Genomic DNA, 21,619 nt, shown 5'->3' on the forward strand with positions numbered 1-21,619 from the left:
GAGGGAGACAGATTCACCGCTGCGATGATTATTCAGTCCTGAGAGAGGAAAACACAGAGGATCCCCAGAGTAACGGCATCCACATGTTTCTTTCCGTGAGTCAGTGATGGAGCTTCACAGCAGCTTTCTTTTAATCACATGCTTTCTCAGCTGAGACCTCGCTCGTGGGATTTTCTTCTATTGCACAAAGAAGCTCTATAACTTTAGAGCCTTTAGTGAACAAGTATTTTAGTATTGTTTATATACTATTATAGTATTTGTTTAGTTTTTAAGTCAATGCAAGCTAGCAACCACTAAGCTAGTTTGCATATTAGACTAGGTATTAGCCTTTTTTAATGTTTCTATTTGGTTTTAATTTATAATTTTCCTTCAGTTTTTAATTTAGATGGCACCAGTGCTACTTTAGTATCATTTATATAATATTATATTTATTAAATTTGAGTTATTTTATTTTTCAGATTTAATTTTTGTATTAGTCGTTTTGTTATGTGCTTTTGTTATTTTTTATTAGTTTTTGTTATATTAATATTTATATTTAGCTTTCATTTATTATTTTATTTTATTCTGTTTTTACACGCGGCCAGTGTTATTTTAGTATTATTTATATATTATAATATAAATTAATATTTTAAATGAGCTTTTTTAAAATTTTTATTTTAATTATTTTAAGTTCAAGTAAATTTTATGTGCTTTTCTCATTTTAATTAGTTTTTTTTTAAATATATTTTTATGTAGCTTTCATTTAGTTTTATTCCCGTTTTGCATTTTTATATTTTTCGTTTTGTCATTTTTCTTCTTTTTAAATTGCATTTTTTCTATTTGGTGTTAATTTATTTTTATTTCAGCTTTGTTTTAGGCAAGATTTCTAATTTTCATTTTCTTTTGGAAAACTGTTTGGAAACCATCATTAGCACTGCAAAGATGAAGGAAGTTTTCTCTTTCAGTTGCTCAAAATTAGCAGTATTATACTTTGACATGTTACTAATGGTGCGGTTTAAATGTACATTTATGCATTTAACAGATGCTTTTATCCAAAATAGAGCAGATCTGTTATTTGTGCTAAAGGGAAAAGTCTGAACAGTTTACATGTTCGTGTGGGTAACTTGACATAGTTACCCACTTGTGATAGTTCATCCAAAAATGAAAATTCTGCCATGATTTCTCACCTTCATATTATTCCAAACAATGACTTTCTGCCAAAATATCTTTTGTGTTTGACACAGAACGAAGGTCATAGTTTGGAGGCAGAATTGTGTGAGTTCATGTTTGGGTGAACTATCTCATCACATGAACCCATCAAAACAGGCGATCAGAGAGACTCAAGGGCTCATTACAGTGGACAAAAACACCTTCAGGCATCATGGGAGAGTGGAAACAATGTAGGACAGCATGCTGAGACACTTACACTCCAGAAGACACATTTAATGGAGCAACTGGAGCCTTAAACACTGATCAGTCTCTTCCAGTCTGGCTCAGACGACTGCTTTACACCTTGTTAAAGGTTCTTGTTAAAAGCTTCATTAACGAGTCTGACTACCAGCACATGAACTGAACGCCACATTCGAAGAGGATATTCCATCTGACAATGAAAGCTGCACGATGGGGTGAGATCTGATTTGAAGCAGATGTTGATGGAATTAGAGCACAGAATTTTTAAGTAGTATCAGCAATTAAATGTAAAATGAAACATGCTTTGTTTGAGAGCAACATGAATTATATAGCAATTAAAAAAGACAATAAGAAAATAATTGATAAAATGATCTCAATTTGATCTCAATTACACACCGTATGTTTGTTTGCAGAAAAAAGTAGCACTTGACTAATGATAATGATGCAGATATCTTACATACATACATACATACATACATACATACATATTAAAAAATTTGAACTTAATAAAAAGTATCTGTAAAATAAATTACAGATTTATGCTTGATACAGCAACTTTGCTGGGCTCTAAGCACTTTAAAATAAAAGTCCCTCGCATGACACTTTTGGGTCTTAAAATTAAAAAATTAAAAAATACAAAATAAAACAATGGCGTATATGTCAGCTTTGGCAATATATCAGTAGACCACAACAAAAACGAACTCCATACTTCAATTCTTTGCAGTTACAGTAGAAAATGTTCTCCAGACATTGAACTGTGGTGCTTTTTGGGACACCCAGATCGAATCCGACCTGTGTTATGTCCTGATTTCATCTCTAATTCATAATTTCCTGCCTTGAAACAAAATGTGGCAAAAGACTATGATTTTCAAGCTTCAGAGGGAAAGCTGGCAGCACTCGGGGAAACTACAGAGCGGCTGCATCACTTCCAGAGCTCAATACTGCAATCAGATGACTGGCTCAAACCGTGTTTGCAGAGATATTATGCAGATTCTACTGGAAAGACATACATTATTAAATCTAATATTTAGAGCACAGCTGACACTGGAGGCAATTCCAGGTCAATCATTTGACCACTCACGTTCATAGGACATTCTGTCTCGTTTTGTACTCGGCTGCTCCAAAAAGTTTACCATGCTTTAAAAGTCAACATTAAAGTACTCAAGTTACTCCAGTGTTTAGTACTTAAACATTTAAGAAGCTGTTAGGAGAAGGAGGTTTTTTTAAATGCGTTTGTCTGGTGTCTTCCGCACCTGCTGACTCCAAATCTCTCTTTTCTTCCTCTATTAAAAGAGAATGTCAGACACATGCTTTGAGTTTAGCAGTACATGTTAGCAATCTATCTGGCCCTGTCTGTACGCACTGATTCATATGTTTAGCCACATATGTTCCTGTGTGGGGGTCAAACTGTTCGGTATGAAAACATAACTCGTGTGTTTCTTTTGTTTTTACAACTAAATGAGAGATTTGGGTGACGTTAGAGCCTCTTCTGCTCACTAAGGCTGCATTTATTTGATCAAAAATACAGTAAAATCAGCAATATTGTGAAATATTATTTCCATTCAAAATAACTGATTTCTATTGTAATATATATTTAAAATGTAATTTATATCTGTGATCAAAGCTGTATTTTCAGCATCATCACTCCAGTCTTGAGTGTCACATGATCTTCAGAAATCATTCTAATATGCTGATCTGCTGCTCAAGGATTCTCTGATGAATAGAAAGTTCAAAAGAATAGCTTTTATTTGAAATATAAGTCTTTACTGTCACTTTCGATCAATTTAATGCATCCTTGCTGAATAAAACTCACCCCCCTCACTTTTGAATAGTAGTGTGTGCACAAAACTAAAATATGACAGAGAAACACAATGTGCAAAGCTCAGAACAGCATCTAAAGCAGCGGACGTGAGCGTGAGACGTCTCTGTCATGGGTCTGATTGTGATTAAGACCTGCTGTTACCAACATGAACGTAACCGGCTGCTTCCAGCTAATAATAGTTTCACAGAGATGTATTTGAGAAATATTGTGCATGTGTGTCTGACTGTGACACAGTACAACAGGTACAGTATGTCCAAACACAGCCTGGACTTTCCCATCTAAACACCTTTATGACTTATTTTCAGTGTCTGTCTGTCTATTGGTTTATCCATCCATCCATCCATCCTTCTATTAATCGTACCATCGTTCTATCATCCATCTATCCATCCATTCTTCTATTGTTCTATCATCTACATTTCTATCATCCATCCATCCTTCTACTGTTCTTTCCATCTATCATTGTATCATCCATCCATCATTCTATTGTTTTATCAATCTGTTGTTCAATCATCCATCCATTGTTCTACTGTTCTGTCCATCTATCATTCTATCATCCAACAATCCATTCATCCATCCATTCATTCTTCTATTGTTCTATCTATCTACCATTCTATCATCCATCCATCCTTCTAATGATCTATCTATCATTCTATAATCCATCCATCCATCCATCCTTCTATTGGTTTATCCATCCATCCATCCATCCATCCTTCTTTTGGTTTATCCATCTATCATCCATCTATCATCCATCCATCCATTATTCTTCTATCTATCTTTCTATCCATTTACCATTCTATCATCCATCCATTCATCCTTCTTTTGGTTTATCCATCCATCCATCCATCCATCATTCTTCTATCCATCTATCATCTATCCATCCATCATTTTTCTATCTATCTTTCTATCCATTTACCATTCTATCATCCATCCATCCATTCATCCATCCATCCTTTTTTTGGTTTATCCTTTTTTTATTTATTTTTTTTGGTTCTCTATATCCATCCATCATTCTTCTATCTTTCTATCCATTTACCATTCATCGTCCGTCTATCCGTCCATCCATCCATCCTTCTACTGGTTTATCCATCCATCTTTTTATTGGTTTATCCATCTATCATTCATCCATCCAATGTTCTATCCATCTATTGTTCTTTACATATATCATTCTATCATCCATCCATCCTTCTACTGGTATATCCATCCATCCATCCATCCATCCTTCTATTGGTTTATCCATCCGTCCTTTTATTGGTTTATCCATTCATCCATCCATCCATCCATCATTCTATCCATCTATCATTCTATCATCCATCCATTCTTCTTTTGTTCTATCCAACTATTGTTCTTTCATCCACTCATCCATCCAGTGTTTTATTGTTTTATCTAATGAAAATGTACAATTCAGTAGTGTTTAAAAAGCATCCTATGAATACGCAGAAAGAGCAGAGCTGGAATCTAGACAACTTGGACATTTGTTTTGATCGGTTGAACGTGTTTTGGTCACTACATCATGCTTCAGTCTGTATTTCATACTTTTAATGACTTTACTACGATTCTTGAATGTGAAAAATAGTCATCATAAAGAGAGAGTAGGTGTGTCTGAGCGGCTGTTCCATGTTTTGCTCTGTTTTCTGGCCTGATTTTCATGGCAAGATCTCATTTCCTCGGCTGGACGTCTTCAGAAATACATTTAGCGGGTTACATAACAGCCAGTCACCCCGAGACTTTAGGAAAGACCTCGTCCGTCCAGTCCTCGCTGTGATGTAACCACGTGGCCACAGGCATCTCATTCAATAAATGAAAATTATATATATACAGTATATATATATATATTATATATATATATATATATATATATATATATAATATATATATATATATATATATATATATCTCAAACGTTGCTTCCTGTCACGCATCGGCATTCAAGAATAAAATGAAAAGGAAAGAATGACACATCAAAAGCCAAATGGTCCTAGTATCCCAGACCTCTGTGTTATATTACACTCGGTCAGATCATCTGGTGGTGATATTTAGATGGACATGATGCTTCATAGGGGAAAAATGTTGACATCTTTATATAACAATCAAAAACTTTCTGACTACAAATGTTCTAGACGCTCACTCCTGGCCTTGGAATGAGAGTAGACGTGTTACCAAATGGCAAGAAAGGTTGCCTTGGAAACCCAACAAACTAAAACTTTTATGAACATGGAAACCAATAGATCTGGTTACACAGCTTAGGAGCAAATGCTTACAAACAATACTCACGGCGAACTTACATTACTAAAAACACTGTTGGCTCGTCATGTCGCACGACTAGACCTCACGGGCAACAGCCAGGCAGCGTTGTATAATGTCAGTATGTAACATACAATATTTACAATGTAGCCTAAGGCTTTGAGCAGTTCAAAGAGGACTAGAAGTCCACACCTACTGTATAAGTTCATTACATGGCTCACATTCACACTGAAAGTCACCCAGACTATTTAAATGTTCAGATATACTTGTCATGAAATAATCTCATTACTGTTTTTGGCAGTGAAAACCAAAAGTACCTCAATTAGAGGAGTTAATGATTATGTGATGAAATAGCACATTAAGCTAATCGACTATTGTATGTTCAATTTCAGCACAAATGTGCTCATGTGAGCTGTGGGCCAAAACACACAAGGTAATTTGGGCTAGTACAAATTTTGTGTACAGTTATTATAATTATTATAAATATAATTATCACTAACCGTAGTAAATTCGTGGTAAACTAAATCCCTAAAACATAACATTATAAGATATGTAATTATACAATTTCTAATGAAAATGTTGATAAAATAAATGAATATATATTTTAGGCCTTTTGATGATGCCAAATATATTTAATAATTATATAAAACATTTTTTTTTTCAATCAGAGGAAGTATCATTCCAAACAGTCACTGTTGTCTAGAGGAATCAAAATGTTTAAATGCAAGTAACATACAGTTAAAACCTAATTTTAAAGCTATTTTTAAGCTAATTAAATTATATATGAGATATTATATAATATTTTAACCACTTGAATTTATTTCCTTAAATATTATTTTCTTTTTTTACACTAACAATTGTGAGTGAATAGATTCAAAACACTAATTCCATGATTCATATGTATAGCAAATGATTGAATCAGTATTTTATTTCAGATCAGACATGTTTTTAAACTCCTTCTTAGAGCTCTCATACACTTCATTTAAAAGTTTGGGGTTGGAAAGATTTTTATTTATATTTTTTGGAAGAAATTAATAGTTGTATTCAGCAAGGATAAATTACATTCATCAAAATTCATCAAAATATTTTATATTTAAGTTATGTTCCCAAAGGTTTTTGCTTTAAATAAACACTGTTCTTTTGAATTTTGTTCATTCATCAAAGAACCCTGAAAAAAAGTATCACAGTTTCTATAAAAGTATATTTATTATAATTTTTTTTTTTTGGCATATTAGAATGATTTCTGAAGGATCACGTGACACTGAAGACTGGAATAATAATGCTGAAAATTCAGCTGCGTATCACAGAAATAAATTACATTTTAAAATATATTACAGTAGAAAACATTTTTTCAAATGGTAATAATGTTTCCCAATATTACTGTTTTTACAGTAATATTGGAGATGGATCTTGAGAAGGTCGTTCAAAGCATTGCTCAACGATACGGTTCATCACTGTTTTCTGGCCTCAATGAGTGATGCCTGCATGTGGAGTTGTGATGAAGATTTGCAATATTGAGATTATAAAGGCTCCGTCGAGAGCCATTTATGTGCAGTTTGTTTTCTCAGTCCACATTCTGTTCCTTTTGCCCTTTCAACGGGTCAAAGAGGAAGGGGCCCCTCAGAGCCCTTCATTTACTCTACCACCAGGGGCCAGGAACCTCATTCAGATTGGACACAATGGATGCTGGGGAAAATGACTACAATGTCTTCTGTAAGTTACTACAGTTCAAAATTTGGGAGTCAGTAAGTTTTTTTTTTTTTTTTTTAAAGAAATGAATACTTTTATTCAGGAAGGATGCATTAAATTGATCAAAAGTGACAGTAAAGACATTTATAATGTTACAAAAGATTTCTATTTCAGATACATGTTTTTCTTTTGAACTTTCTATTCATCAAAGGATACTGAAAAAAATATGTATCAGAGTTATTTTAAATTGTAATAAAATTTCAATATGATCAAATAAATGCAGCCTTTCTTAACAAAAGAGATTTCTTTCAAAGACATTTTAAAGGTTTTGAACGATAGCATACGATAGGGCCTCATGGCAAAAAAATATATATATTTCGACAACAAAATGCAGATATATTAGAAGTAAAGTGTAGAAATAAGGACATTTAGGCTGTTTTACCTGCGAGATCTTCTTTGGATGTGGCCATGCGCGGCGAGCTGTTCCCTGGTTCAATTTTCAGAGACAGTCTGTAATGGAAAGACAAGCAAAAGTCTCACCAAAAACACTCCACAAGTGCCATGAAGTTTCAGGGTGGTACATTTAATATTTCAAAAGCAGCTAATTTTTGGCTGAAGGTACAGGGTTTGAAGATGAATTTAGTTGAATCGGATCTGCCATAAACCCAAAAGAAGACATGTTAGTGAAACCACCACATCATTTTACCCTCAACATACAGTGGCACCTTAAACACTCAGTTTTACAGTAAGAGACGTCTCTTTTAATTTAAAACAAGCATATAATGGAAAACGCGATTTTTCTTACTCTTTTCTATTAAGAGAATAGCTCATGAAAATTTGCTGAAAATGTACTAACTAGCAACATAACTTGCTCACCAATGGATCCTCTGCAGTGTAAAAAAGTGAAAAAGTCTATCCCCTGTCATCTTTTCACATTAAAATCCACCCACATATTTGTTTAGAGCTGGTTTGGACTGTTTTGGCTTGTAAACGGTGCTTGATCTGTGTAGATTTCTCTCCTAATTCAGACCACTTTTTCACTGAAGAAAGCAATATTATGGATCATGGACTCATATTTTAGCCGGAAGCAATGTTTTGAAGTTAAAAATGCCTTGTTTCTTACAAACACGCAGCTTTTGGCTTCTCTAGACATTAACTGATGGACTGGAGTGGTGTGGATTATTGTGATGTTTTTATCAGCTGTTTGGACTCTCATTCTGACGGCACCCATTCACTGCAGAGCATCCATTGCTGAGACAGTGATGCAATGCTACATTTCTCCAAATCTGATGAAGAAACAAACTCTATATCTTGGATGGCCGGAGGGTGAGGACATTTTCTACAAATGTTCATTTTTTGGTGAATTACTCCTTGAAATGTTTGATGCACTATGCATACTTTTGCCAAGTGCAAGAAGATTTCTTAAATTGAAACTGCAAAAATGGCTAAAAAAAAAAAAAAAGATTATGACATCAAAACCACAAGCTCATTAACATATGACTGCCCACATTTACATATTAACACCTAGTCAGTATTCCGCAACTTAACCTGCCCTGATGAACGACAGACTATGTAAATTTTCATCACTTGCAAAATGCCTAGAGAGACTAGAAATATCATACAACACTAAACTATAAACAGTACACCTTTCAAAAGCTATAAAAGCACTTACAGGCCTCAGAGGTGATGTAAAATATTCATGCATGCATTGTACTTGACCTAAAGGAGACACTGAGAAACCCAAATGGGTACTGCTGGGCTGATAACATTTCACGTTTTTATAGGGGACCAGAAGGGACTCATTGTTAAAAATCCAATAAACTGAACTGCAATCTCTTATTTCTATAACATCAACTGATTTGACATTCAGAATGCACAGAATATGCAAAAACAGCCTTTAATGGTGTTTTGGCATGATGTACGCTGAGCTTTAGAAAGGAGCATTCAAAATAAACACAGCATGCAGCCAAGTTTCTGTCTCTCAAACAACAAGGCCAAGGTCATGGGTTCGATTCCCAGGGAATGAATGAGTTGAATTTTTTTTTAGCTTGAATAAATTCGCTTTAGATAAAAGTGTCTGCCAAATGCATAAATGTAAAAAATATGTATAATTTGTCAACTACTTGTCAGTCTCAACAAAAATGAGTTTTTTGACTATTTTGGTCTGAAGTTTTGCTAAATACAGATTTTTGCATGATGCTATGAGCAAACCAGGGTTATTAATTAAACTAAAAAACCAAAAACACACATTTTACATTTTTATAAAAATAAAATAAACTTTAACGAATGAAATCGATAAAATACAAAAAATAATAATATAAAATAAATAAATATAAAAACCTTGACCTTATTTTATGCCAGATAGTTGCCAAAGCAACATTTTTTATTTTGGTAATAAAACTGAAAAATCTATACAAATAATTACATGAACAAAAACTAACAGACAAAATTAGTAAAAAAAAAAATTAACTACAATTGCAACAACTTTCCTACCCCAAAATATGTACTAAAGTTATAATAATAATATTATATAATATAATACAAAACAAAATGTACAAAAATGCATTATCAAAAATACATAATAATTTAACATAAGTAAATTACTTAAGTTACAGTTAAAATATAGTACAGTTACATTATCTGTTATTGTTTATAAACAAAATAAATCTCACATCAGGGATTTGTTCAGTCATCTTTATGTGACGTTCCACATTTATTTAGGTGTGGGACAGTCAGTTTACTCACCTTAAAAGCAGCTTCTTGGCTTTTTTTTTTTTTTTTTTTTATTTTTGATAGATATAGATTAATTTGTGTTTTTGTTATTATAATATTTTTGAACATATGTGGAGATTACATCCAAAGACCTCCAGGAAAATGAACCGGTTTTAACACCATGGGCACACTGAAGAAAAAATCCTCCTTAAACAACACAAGACAGATAGCAAGTACTGATGGCCAAAGAGCTTAATGAAACCGCCAAAAACAGCAACTCAACAACCTGAAACAGAATTCGGGGGATTTGTGAAAGAAAAGATCAGGTTCTTTCTGGATACACACTGTTTTAGGGAAGTTAAAATATTCAGAGTCCAGATAACCGGCCGGTGTGTGTGGAGAAATCCCTGGAGAAGCACTTATGACAGCAATCAATCTTTCACTGCTAATTTGCACATAACAGCATTTCTCAGTCACAAAAACAAAAAAATTCACTGATGAGACTGGAGTGACTAAACATAGCTTGAGAGTTCAGAATCCAGACAATGTCAAACTATTCCTAACCATAACAAGACTCCTGTGCAACGGCTGTTTCCACACGGTAGGCAGCAAAATTATAAAGCAGCACCAAATGCATCCGCTGCAAAAAAGCCAATCCCAGAATGCACTGTGACCAGCTTCATGTGAATTTCTGTGAGTACTGCAGAGTTGCACTACAACAAACTGACAGCACGTCTAATTCAAAAAAGATTATTTCAACCAATTTCTGCCATGGAATAAAAAATCAAAACGGTTACTTTTTTAAAAGGCAACTTTTATCTCACATTCATCGTTTTTTTCTTCTACTTATAATTCTGAGTTTATGGGCCCTATTTTAATTATCTAAACGCAAAGTGTAAAGCGCACGGCACAGGTGCACTCAGGGCATGTCCAAATCCACTTTTGCTATTTTACGACGGAAAAAGGGCAAAAAAAAAACGACGGAAAAACGGTTGGCGCGCCCGGGCGCATGGTCTAAACTAGTTGTCCTTATTCTCTTAATGAGTAATGGGTGTTTTTTGGGCAAAACATGCAATAAACCAATCAGAGTCTCATCTTCCATTCCCTTTAAGAGCCAGTTGCGATTGTGCCATGACGGATTTGCTATTTACACGGCGGAATTTGGCAAGCGCAAAGACAGAACGCGTCTCCGAGATGAAACGGAGCTGCTCGTGTGCGAGCAAATAGATAGCCTAATTCTGATACATGCGATGACTATCCATTATGACATGTAGGCATTTTTATGTTTAATTAACCTACAAAAAATTCTTATGCATTGCAATCCTTTAATTTGTAATATTTGGCATGTTTGTGTGCTGCTGTGCAACCCTGTGTTTAATAAACAGCATTTACGCGCGTTGTGGACCCGCCTGTACTAACACGCTCTTTAAATAACAAAGAAAAAACATTGCGCCAGACTTTAGACCAGGTTTGAGTTGGTCTATGGGGCAGTCTATTTTCAGCTCCTTAAAATAGCAATGCGCCAGAACACACCTCTTTTTTAGACCAGCACGCCCATGGATGCACAAATGGTCGCAAATGCATTTGCTAAGTAAAAGACGTGGCGCTGGACGGGAAAATGCGAACGGTGCCGGACTGAAACTAGCAAACACACTTGCGCTGCGCCTTGCGTAGCATTGCACCGGGTGTATGATAGGGCCCTATATCTCACGATTAAGACTTTTTTTCTTGCAATCTGGTGAAAAATCCCAGAATTGCGAGATATAAAAGTATTCCAAGAAAAAGTCAAAATTGTGAGATGTAAAGTCAAGATTCTGAGAAAAAAGTCCACGTTGCGAAGTGTAAACTTAGAATTCTAATAAAAGTCAAAATTGCAACATTTAAAAACCGAATTCAGAGAGAAAAAAAATCTAAATTACAAGATGTGAACTCAGAATTCTAATAAAAAAGGCAAAATTGCAATATTTAAATTCAGAATTCAGAGAGGAAAAAAAATCTAAATTACAAGACAGAAATTCAGAACTGAGGAAAAAAAGTCCACATTGTTTAATGTAAACTCAGAATTCTAATAAAAGTCTACATTTCACGATTTAAACTCTGAATCCAGAGAAAGAAAAAAAAAATCTAAATTACAAGATGTAAACTCAGTATTCAGAGAAAAAAAGTCAACATTACAAAATGTAAACTCAGAATTCTAATAAAAAAAGTCAAGACTGTGTGACGTAAACTCAGAATTCAGAGAAAAGTCAAAATTACGAGATTTGAACTCAGAATTCAATAAAAAAGGTTCAAATTGTGATATAAATGTAAAAGTGAGAAAAAAGTCTGAATTGTGAGATAAATTGTCGCAATGACCTTTTAACATTTTTAAATCTGTGGTGAAAACAAGTTTTCAAAGTAAATATGCATTTACATTTACATTTACATTTAATCATTTAGCAGACGCTTTTATCCAAAGCGACTTACAAATGAGAACAGTAGAAACAATCAGATCAACGAGAAAACAACAACGGTATACAAGTGCTATGACAAGTGTCAGTTAGTCTAGTACAGAACATGTAGCCAGGGTTTTTTTTTTTTTTTTTTTTTTTTTTTTTTTTGCATATGATAGAAGAGAAAAAGAAAAAAAGGTAAAGTACTAATATTAGTTAGTTAAGTGCAGGCGAAAAAGATGAGTCTTTAGATGTTTTTTGAAAATGAGTAAAAGACTCAGCTGTTCGAATTGAGATCGGAAGGTCATTCCACCAGCTGGGAGCAGTCCAGGAAAAAAGTCCGTGAGAGTGATTTTGAACCTCTTTGGGATGGCAACACAAGGCGTCGTTCACTTGCAGAGCGCAAACTTCTGGAGGGTGCATAAGATTGAACTAGTGAGTTTAGGTAAGTTGGCGCCGTGCCAGTGGTCGTTTTGTAGGCAAGCATCAGTACCTTGAATTTGATGCGAGCGGCTACTGGTAGCCAGTGTAACCTGATGAGGAGAGGAGTAACATGGGCTGTTTTCGGCTCATTGAAGACAACCCTCGCTGCTGCATTCTGGATCAGTTGCAGAGGCTTGATAGTACATGCAGGAAGGCCCGCCAGGAGAGCATTGCAATAGTCCAGTCTGGAGAGAACAAGAGCTTGGACAAGAAGTTGGGTGGATTGCTCTGACAGGAAGGGTCTAATCTTCCTAATGTTGAATAAGGCAAATCTACAGGACCGGGTCGTTGTAGCAATATGGTCTGTGAAGCTTAACTGATGATCCATCACAACTCCTAGGTTTCTGGCTGTCCTGGAAGGAGTTATGGTTGACGAACCCAGCTGTATAGAGAAGTTGTGATGAAACGATGGGTTAGCTGGAACCACCAGCAGTTCAGTCTTAGTAAGGTTGAGCTGAAGGTGATGGTCATTCATCCAGCTAGAAATGTCACTCAGACAGGCTGAAATGCGAGCAACTACCGTCGGGTCATCTGGTTGGAATGAGAAGTAGAGTTGAGTGTCATCAGCATAGCAGTGATAGGAAAAGCCATGCTTCTGAATGACAGATCCTAATGACGTCATGTAGATGGAGAAGAGAAGCGGTCCAAGTACTGAGCCTTGAGGAACCCCAGTAGCAAGTTGTTGTGACTTAGAAACTTCACCCCTCCAAGACACCATGAAGGATCTATCAGACAGGTAGGAGTTAAGCCACTGGAGTGCAGTTCCAGAGATGCCCATCTTTCTGAGGGTGGATAGGAGAATCTGGTGATTAACAGTGTCAAAAGCAGCAGACAGGTCCAGCAAAATGAGCACTGAGGATTTTGAAGCTGCTCTTGCCAGTCGCAGGGCTTCAGTAACCGAGAGCAGGGCAGTCTCAGTTGAGTGGCCACTTTTTGAAGACAGATTGGTTGCGGTCCAGGAGGTTGTTCTGTACAAGAAACATAGAGAGCTGGTTGAACACAGCTCGTTCGAGTGTGTCTTTGCAATGAAATGGAAGAAGGGACACGGTCTGTAGTTTTCTAGAAGTGCTGGATTTAGAGATGGTTTCTTCAGCAGTGGGCTTACCCGAGCCTGCTTAAATGCTGAGGGAAATGTTCCAGAGTGAAGAGAGGAGTTGATAATGTGAGTAAGTGAAGGTATGACTGAAGAAGAAATCGCTTGAAGGAGGTGAGTGGGGATCGGATCCAGTGGGCAAGTAGTAGGATGACTGGAGAGGATAAGCTTGGAAACGTCCGTCTCTGAGAGTGGAGAGAAGGAGGAGAACGAGTGAGCATTAGTCGTTGTGAAGTTATCCTCAGTCTGCAGTGTGGAGAATTGGTCACTGATGTTTCTTGTCTTATTTGTGAAGAAAACTGCAAAGTCATCAGCTGTAAGAGTCGATTGAGGAGGAGGTGGAGGCGGATTAAGAAGAGAAGAGAAGGTTTTGAAGAGTGTCCGAGCGTCACAACAGTTGTTAATCTTGTCGTGGTAGTATGATGTTTTAGCAGTGAAGACGTTTGCAGAGAAGGAAGAGAGAGAGAGACTGATACACACTGAGGTCGGTAGAGTTTCTTGATTTAAGCCATTTCCTCTCTGCAGCCCTGAGTTTAGAGCGATGTTCACGGAGTACATCGGACAGCCAAGGGGCAGATGGGGTGGTGCGTGCTGGGTCTAGACGACAGTGGGCAAAAGTTGTCCAAGCAAGAGGTCAGAGTGGAACAAAAAGTGTCCGTAGCACTGTTCGTGTCCAGAGCTGAAAAGCTGCGAGAGTGAAGGAAGTGAGGATGCAACCACAGAGGATAGGCGAGATGGAGAGAGTGAGCGTAGGTTCCGTCGAAAGGTGACCCGCGTTGGAGCGTGTGCCGCTTCAGGAGTAAGTGCTAGATTAGCAGTAATGAGGAAGTGGTCTGAGGTGTGCAGTGGAGTAACTAAAGTGTTGTCCACTGAGCAACAGCGCGTGTAGATGAGGTCCAGTTGGTTGCCCGATTTTGTGAGTCGCTGTAGTAGAGAGTCGCTTAAGATCAAATGAGGCGAAGCAGAGTGTTGAAGTCAGCAGCCTGGGGTTTATCTAGGTGGATGTTGAAGTCACCAAGCAGTACCAGAGGAGTACCATCTTCAGGATATTTGATAGTAGCACGTCCAACTCCTCCAAGAAGTTTCCCAATTGACCTGGGGGACGATAAATGACCACAAAGTGGATTTTAACAGGGTGGGTTACAGTAACAGCATGTGATTCAAATGAACCGTGACCTGTAGGGGGGTTGAAGATCAAATTTCCAATCTTTCGATATAAGGAGGCCAGTACCTCCACCCCTCCCAGTCGTACGAGGGGTTTGGGAACAAGTGAAATGAGTGGAGAGGGCTGCGGGAGTGGCAGTGTCCTCAGGTTTGATCCAGGGTCTCAGTCAGTGCCATGAGGCTGAGACCAGAATGAGTAGCAATAGGAAGAAATGAAGTCTGCTTTGTTAACAGCGGACTGGCAGTTCCAGAGACCAACTGGAATAGAGAGCGTTGGAGTAGAGGTCAGAGGGACAGGCCTTAGATTCGTCAGGCAGGCCTTCCTGTGACGTACATAGCGTGCTCTCCGAGTGTTAGTAGTGATAGTAGAGATCTGAAAGCACATAGTGAATACAAGTGTCCAAAATAAGTATTTGAGGACGAGCTGTATAAAAAATGAAGGGGAGAAAAGCAATACTCAAGTGCCCTGTCGGTGTCCTTGCTCGGTGGAGTCGCGCAGGTAGAGTCGATGGTCTTTTCACCTTGTCGGTCTTCACACGAGGAGGCTTTCACACGAGGGCTGCCGCGACCGCTGTGCCGCGTTGACACCTACCACTTATATATTTGCCTGATTACCTGGTGGGGATTTGAAGTCAGCTTGTCACGCCTCCCTATTTAGAAGACCGAAACCGTCCAGTCCCGCGATAGGCAAACGCAAAACCAAACGCCACAATTCACACACGTATTTACCAGGGTCAGACACACAGTAATTAAAGCAAAGTTTCCCTAGCAACGATGATCACGCAGTAGTCTAATGAGAAAACGAGGCAAAAACACTTACAAACTGCTGTCCTTCTCTGTCGCTCGACTGTTTCTTCTGCAAGAAGAATATGCACGCAATTACCTTTTAACATTTTTAAATCTGTGGTGAAAACAAGTTTTCAAAGTAAATATGCAAAACACAGAGTTCAATGTTAGTTGTTTGTGAATTTTTTCCAGATCTGTGGACCTGCAACGCGAAAGCCCTCGAGCCGCCTGCGTCTTTCATGTTCGCAACCCATCCAGAATGCTGGCTGCGGATCAGAAAGTGAGATGGCCACCGCTGATGAGGGAGGCGGAATACAGCTAGCAGCATGATGTCAATCCTGGATGAACTTCAATAGCCCACCCTACGGCTTCAGTGCGTTTGAGGCCGTGCGAGGTCGTAATGGGGTCACAGACGAAATGTTACCATGTACACCACATGAGAACCGCCGACTATCATCGAGATTTGGAGCTGAGCCCATCTCACCCGCAATAAACCAGAGCTGAGCTGTGCAAAAAACACCCTGGAGATTTGAGATACGGCAAACCACAAATAACATCATGACAGACGCTCAGAGTCCCTCTGTTGTATAAACAAAGATGGAGGAGCTACTTTAAAAATGTGTTCATCTCCAAAATGACAAATGACACTGACTGAACTCTGACTCGATCCACAACAAAACATAACCAAACGTAACCGCAGTCTGATTATTGTAGTTCTTTTTTATGTGACTTTTGGTTACATGTGTAGCGTACATGTTTTTCTTTATGCCTAACATCAAACAACACACAATTAGACATCAAATATTTGGATTTCTGCAGTGTACTGTACTGTAACATTGTTGTGTGCCAGTTGTTTGTATTTAATAAGTTATGAATGTAACATTATCCCACTGGATTAAGTTTTTGCTGACAAAACAAGAATGGTATTTTGTTAGTTTTGGAAGTTTAAAATAAGTAGAAAAATACACAGAAAAATCTGTACTGTTTCACACTACACGCAGCATCGCTTACAGCAAAAAGTGTTTATGAATTTATAGCTTAAATTACGTTTTCTTATTAAATAAAACAACTTTATATGATAAATATAAACTTGCAAAAATATAATGCATATATTTTCAAAATATGTAAAAGCCTAACTTTAAATAATAATAAAAAAAATTATATATTATTTTCATCATGCTTTCATGCATAGGCAGAGGGGGAACCAACTCCAGGGTAAGGCCTAAAAGCAGACAAATCTATTAAATACAAACATCATTAAACTTGTCTTTTTTAGGCAAGAACCAGACATGGGTGTCATGTAAAATATGTTTATAATGGGACTGAATTTGTATTTAATGTGATTACCATTTAATTAAAACATTAGAAATTGATAACGTTTCCTTCCCACGGTTATTCAAACAGCGAAAAAAATATGTACAGAAATTACATTAGCACTAACACGGTTATTCAAACAGCGAAAAAAACCAGAAAAATAGATTTAATTTTGTGCAGGGGCATTTTTTTGTCCAATTTTAGTGGCAATTTAGCTTAGAGAGCCTATTGTGTGTGTAAGTTACTAAATATTAACTTCTTTGTTTTATTCAAACGCAGTATAAAATCATACATTTGCAGTTGTGCTGGATATTTGGGGGAAAACCAGCACTCTTTGTGTGATATTGCTACACTATATGTATATAAAAGAAGAAAAAATCATACAGGGGAGGGGAATTTTTACCCCCATATCTTGCTATCACGCAGCAAAACGTGCAGTCTAAATGCACATTACTTTAAATGATGAAATACAATTTTCTTTTTTTCAAAAAAATATGCAAAAATCATCATTTTAAAAATGACACAAATAAAACAATACATATATTTTAAGAAATATGTAAAAAATCTGACTTAAAATTAAAAATACTGTATAAACTGGTATAAATATATATTATATAAATACAGATTTATATAATATAATTTTTTATCAAAAAAAATGCTAACAATGCAAAACCATATTTTAAATGACAAATACAAACGTGTGTGGGTATATATATATATATATATATAATATATATATATATATACATACACACACACACACACACATTTTAAAAATGTAAAATCTAACTTTAAATGAAAAAAAAAAAAGAAATGTATATAAAATGTTGGCAAGTAAAAAATGACTAGGTCAGCAGAAAAGAAAACCTTATTGTTGAGCCTCGAGTTCCTTTCTCTCTCTCTCTCTCCTCCCTCTCTCTCTCCCTCCTCTCTCTCTCTCCGTCGTTTTTGTATTTTGTTACGTATCACCATTTAAGACTGTTTCTCTCCAAAACCTGTGTATAGGACATGTGAAGTGTGATGGATGTATTCCCTGGGACTGCATTGCATGAAGCGTTGAAACGTGAAGAACTCTGATTAAAAAGACATTTAAACAACCGATCGTCCATCGGTCAGCACAGGATCCGCTCCAAATTCAGCGAAGTGAGTGAAGCCAAGAAAATAATCATTTTTCAGACGAGCTAAATGAAAGATTGATGCTGGGAATTGTTTTTAATGTCTGAGTCGTCACGGATGACCACCACAGGAAACAAAAGAGAAAAAAGACACTGGCTTCTCAGACAGGTACAAAAAGGCCATGAAACCATGATGTTATTGTTTCAAAACCTCTGCTAAAGCTGACTTCTTACCAGTTGATGAAGGATATTTCAATTTCATAAACAACACAAACGAATATTTCATTAAAAAATTTTGTGCTAATATGATTACTTCAGCAACAAATGGGGGCTTTTCTTTTCAGCAGGGGTGATTATCAGGATATTTTTTTTTGGACTCGTGATCACGTTTCCTCTCCCCTGGCTAATGTACTTCTGATACAGTGTGGTGCTAGTAATTACCACGGGCTCTTCAGCACTGAGACGAGTGTCCCACAAATAATCACTCATTCCCGCAGCATAAACACATTTCAAAATCCAGCATAATCACAGTGATCTTTTAACTCACCGATTCAAGGATAATGGGCTAATTGTCCACAATCATTTCTCACAGCTGTTCACGATGGTAGGATTGTGGAAGAGAGAAACTCAGAAGTTCACATTAAAACTTTGAAACAAATTCTAAGTTTACATCTCGTAATTCTGGCATTTTTTCTTAGAATTCTAAATTTACATCTCGTAATTCTGACTTTTTTTCTCAGAATTCTAAGTTTTCATCTCATAATTCTGGCTTTTTTTCCCGCATAAGTCTAGTTTACATCTCATAATTGCTGACGTTTTTCTCCTCATGAATTCGATGCTGTTTCTACTTGGTTTCCCGCTCGGCATTGCCGCAATTCTAAATTTAGAGCGTCTCGTAATCAGTTTTTTTTTTTTTCCAGAATTCTAAGTGACAGCGTCTCATAATTCTGATTTTTTTTCTTTTCCCTTCAGAATTCTAAGGTTATATGTCTCATAATTCGGATTTTTCTCACAGATTCCTATTATGACTTTTTGGACCCCACCGCAGAAGTCCCTAAAGTTTACGTCTCGTATTCCTTACTTTTTTTTTCTCAGAATTCTAAGTTTACGTTTGGTCGCAGAATTCTGACGTTTTTTTCCCCCTCAGAATTCCTACAGTTTACGTCTCAGAATTCTGATGTTGTTTTTCCCTCAGAAGTCTAAGTTTACGTCTCATAATTCTGATGTTTTTTTTCCCCTCAGAAATTCTAAGTTTAGCGTCTCATAATATCTACTTTTTTTCTCAGAATTCTATTCCTTCCTTTGGGGGGGTTTTCCGCCAGAAATTCTAACAAAAAAAATTTACGTCCTGCGTAATTCTGATTTTTCTTCTCTGCTCAGAATTCCTAAGTTTATGTCTCGTAATTCTGATGTTTTTTTGTCTCTCAGAAGTCGAAGTTTACATCTCGTGCATCTGACTTTTTTTTTTTCGCATAATTCTTGGCTAGTGTAGAGAAGACAATGCAGGATGCACTGAGCGAGTGGGTCTGACTTTTTTTTTTCTCAGATAGTCTAGAGTTTTTACATCTTCGTAATTCTGGGCTTTTTTTTTTTCATCGAAGTGTAAGGTTACATCGTGTACTGCTGGCGTTTTTTCTCTATATTGTTTTTTTAGTTATGTCATTTTTTTAGATTTATTTTGCCAACGGTATGAAAAAAACTGTCCCATGGTCATTTAAGATGTTGCACAAGGGATATTAAATAGTCGGTAGCGATAACATCCACTATCACTCACATGTGGCTTTTCTCTTCTAGGCGAGAGTGTATGAATCTTATACTTCTGCTTCTGTTTTTGTTCTCTCAGAAGTTGCGAATTGTGTGTCAAATGCTGAAATATAGAGGTCGAGTGACACCGGAAGCATGTGGATGCAAGATTTAAATAAATTTGCAATTAACCTTTACACCACAGCAAGGAGGAAACAGGACGCCAGGGTATGAAAAGCATAATCTGTCGGAGTACGGAAGGAGTGGGTCGCTTCTGAATCTGGACAACACCGACTGCGAGGTTCTACCGCAATTACTGATCATAACCAATCACAGAAATCAAACACCATAACACTTTGCAAAAATAAGGCAATGCACTTACTGCACTTTAAAAAACAACAATACTTTGTACTTTTACATTTAAGTAAGAAAATAAAATAAATAAATGAAATACATATTAGGGGTTGGGTTTTTAACAGTACACAAACAGTGATGTTCCAGTACAAATTGTGAAACAACAATTCCTGGCACAGGTTTTCTGGACGCGGTTGTGTCAGATGAATGACACCTTTATGTTTCAACCACCACCAAGCGCATGTTATGGTGTGGGAACAACTGCAGTAAGGATTTATTTCTCATCTGCACTGTTGGGTTTCCAACTCACGTGAAGGGTTTGGACTCAGTTGGCCTAAACCAACCCCTGTCGAGGAAGCTTAAGCAAAGAGGTTGCTCAAACTCCCGCAACACTCCAGTGATTTTAAGAAAGACACATTACATTTTGTGTCACGACACTATTTAATGGCACATACAAATAATGTCTAAAGGCGGTTACAGTTTCACCACATTTATGTGATGACTTTGCTGCTCATTGATGCCGACCACCCAAAAATCTAATCACCTGTTGTTTGCCTATAAATGCGCGGCGCCTGTGGAATTCCCAGTGTCAAATGCCTTGTATAGGAGCCATCCATTCGCCACCGAAAAAAACACAAATTTCATCTCCCAATTCCTGTTTGCTAAGCCGTTAAATCATCCGAGCAATCCGGGTCGCCCTGCTTCGGGCCTCTGGCAGTGCCATGCGTCCTGCTAAAGGTCATCATGCCGTTGAAGTCATGAGCTCCACTGTAAATTACGTCCCTTGGCATATTACCTTTGAGACCTACGTAGCTTTAAATTGTCGTCTTCCACGAACTTCTGAAGCTCCTCGAGTGCGAACATCCATCAAGTACTTCTGCTCGCATGCCGAGGGTCACGAGGGGTCTGTGAGGAGGATGTCGAGGGTCAGATGTGTGCATGTATTATACTGTAACACACTTGTAACTGAAATCCCCTACAGATTTCACCAACTAAATATCCAGCGAAGCTGAATAAGAGATAATGAACTGACCCGTATGTGCAGGACAATCTGGAGGGTCAAGAGATCACCCGCAGGATGTTGTTTCATCTGATTGGTTCTCTGCTGGGTCTCAATGATAGCTAGTCATAGGCAGGATAGTGCCGGTGTCATTGGAAATGCGCAAGTGTCGACCGCAGGTAGGAGAAAGCCAACATGTGTATAGAAGTCTGAGACATTAAAGATAAGAGGGACTGTAGTAAGTTATTAGGTTAGATTTATCGGATTCACTGAATATTTGGC

The 21,619-nt window shown here is 37.1% G+C and overlaps 1 protein-coding gene across 2 annotated transcripts in view; it reads right to left on the reverse strand.

Moving 5' to 3' along the window:
• The window catches only part of LOC109096113 (ras-specific guanine nucleotide-releasing factor RalGPS1), a 33,048-nt gene extending 11,835 nt beyond the window's left edge, over nt 1–21,213 (reverse strand). For both annotated transcript variants that reach the window (XM_042757282.1, XM_042757281.1), the window contains exons 1-2: nt 21,152–21,213; nt 7,584–7,651 (exon numbers count right to left, since the gene is read on the reverse strand). In XM_042757282.1, coding sequence (XP_042613216.1) covers nt 7,584–7,651; nt 21,152–21,201 — 118 coding nt within the window. In that variant the 5' untranslated portion in view covers nt 21,202–21,213. The remainder of the gene's footprint in view (nt 1–7,583; nt 7,652–21,151) is intronic.
• Between the last annotated feature and the right edge of the window lie 406 nt (nt 21,214–21,619).

The sequence above is a fragment of the Cyprinus carpio genome, chromosome A5 (assembly GCF_018340385.1).
Source record: "Cyprinus carpio isolate SPL01 chromosome A5, ASM1834038v1, whole genome shotgun sequence".
Taxonomy (NCBI): Eukaryota; Metazoa; Chordata; class Actinopteri; order Cypriniformes; family Cyprinidae; genus Cyprinus; species Cyprinus carpio.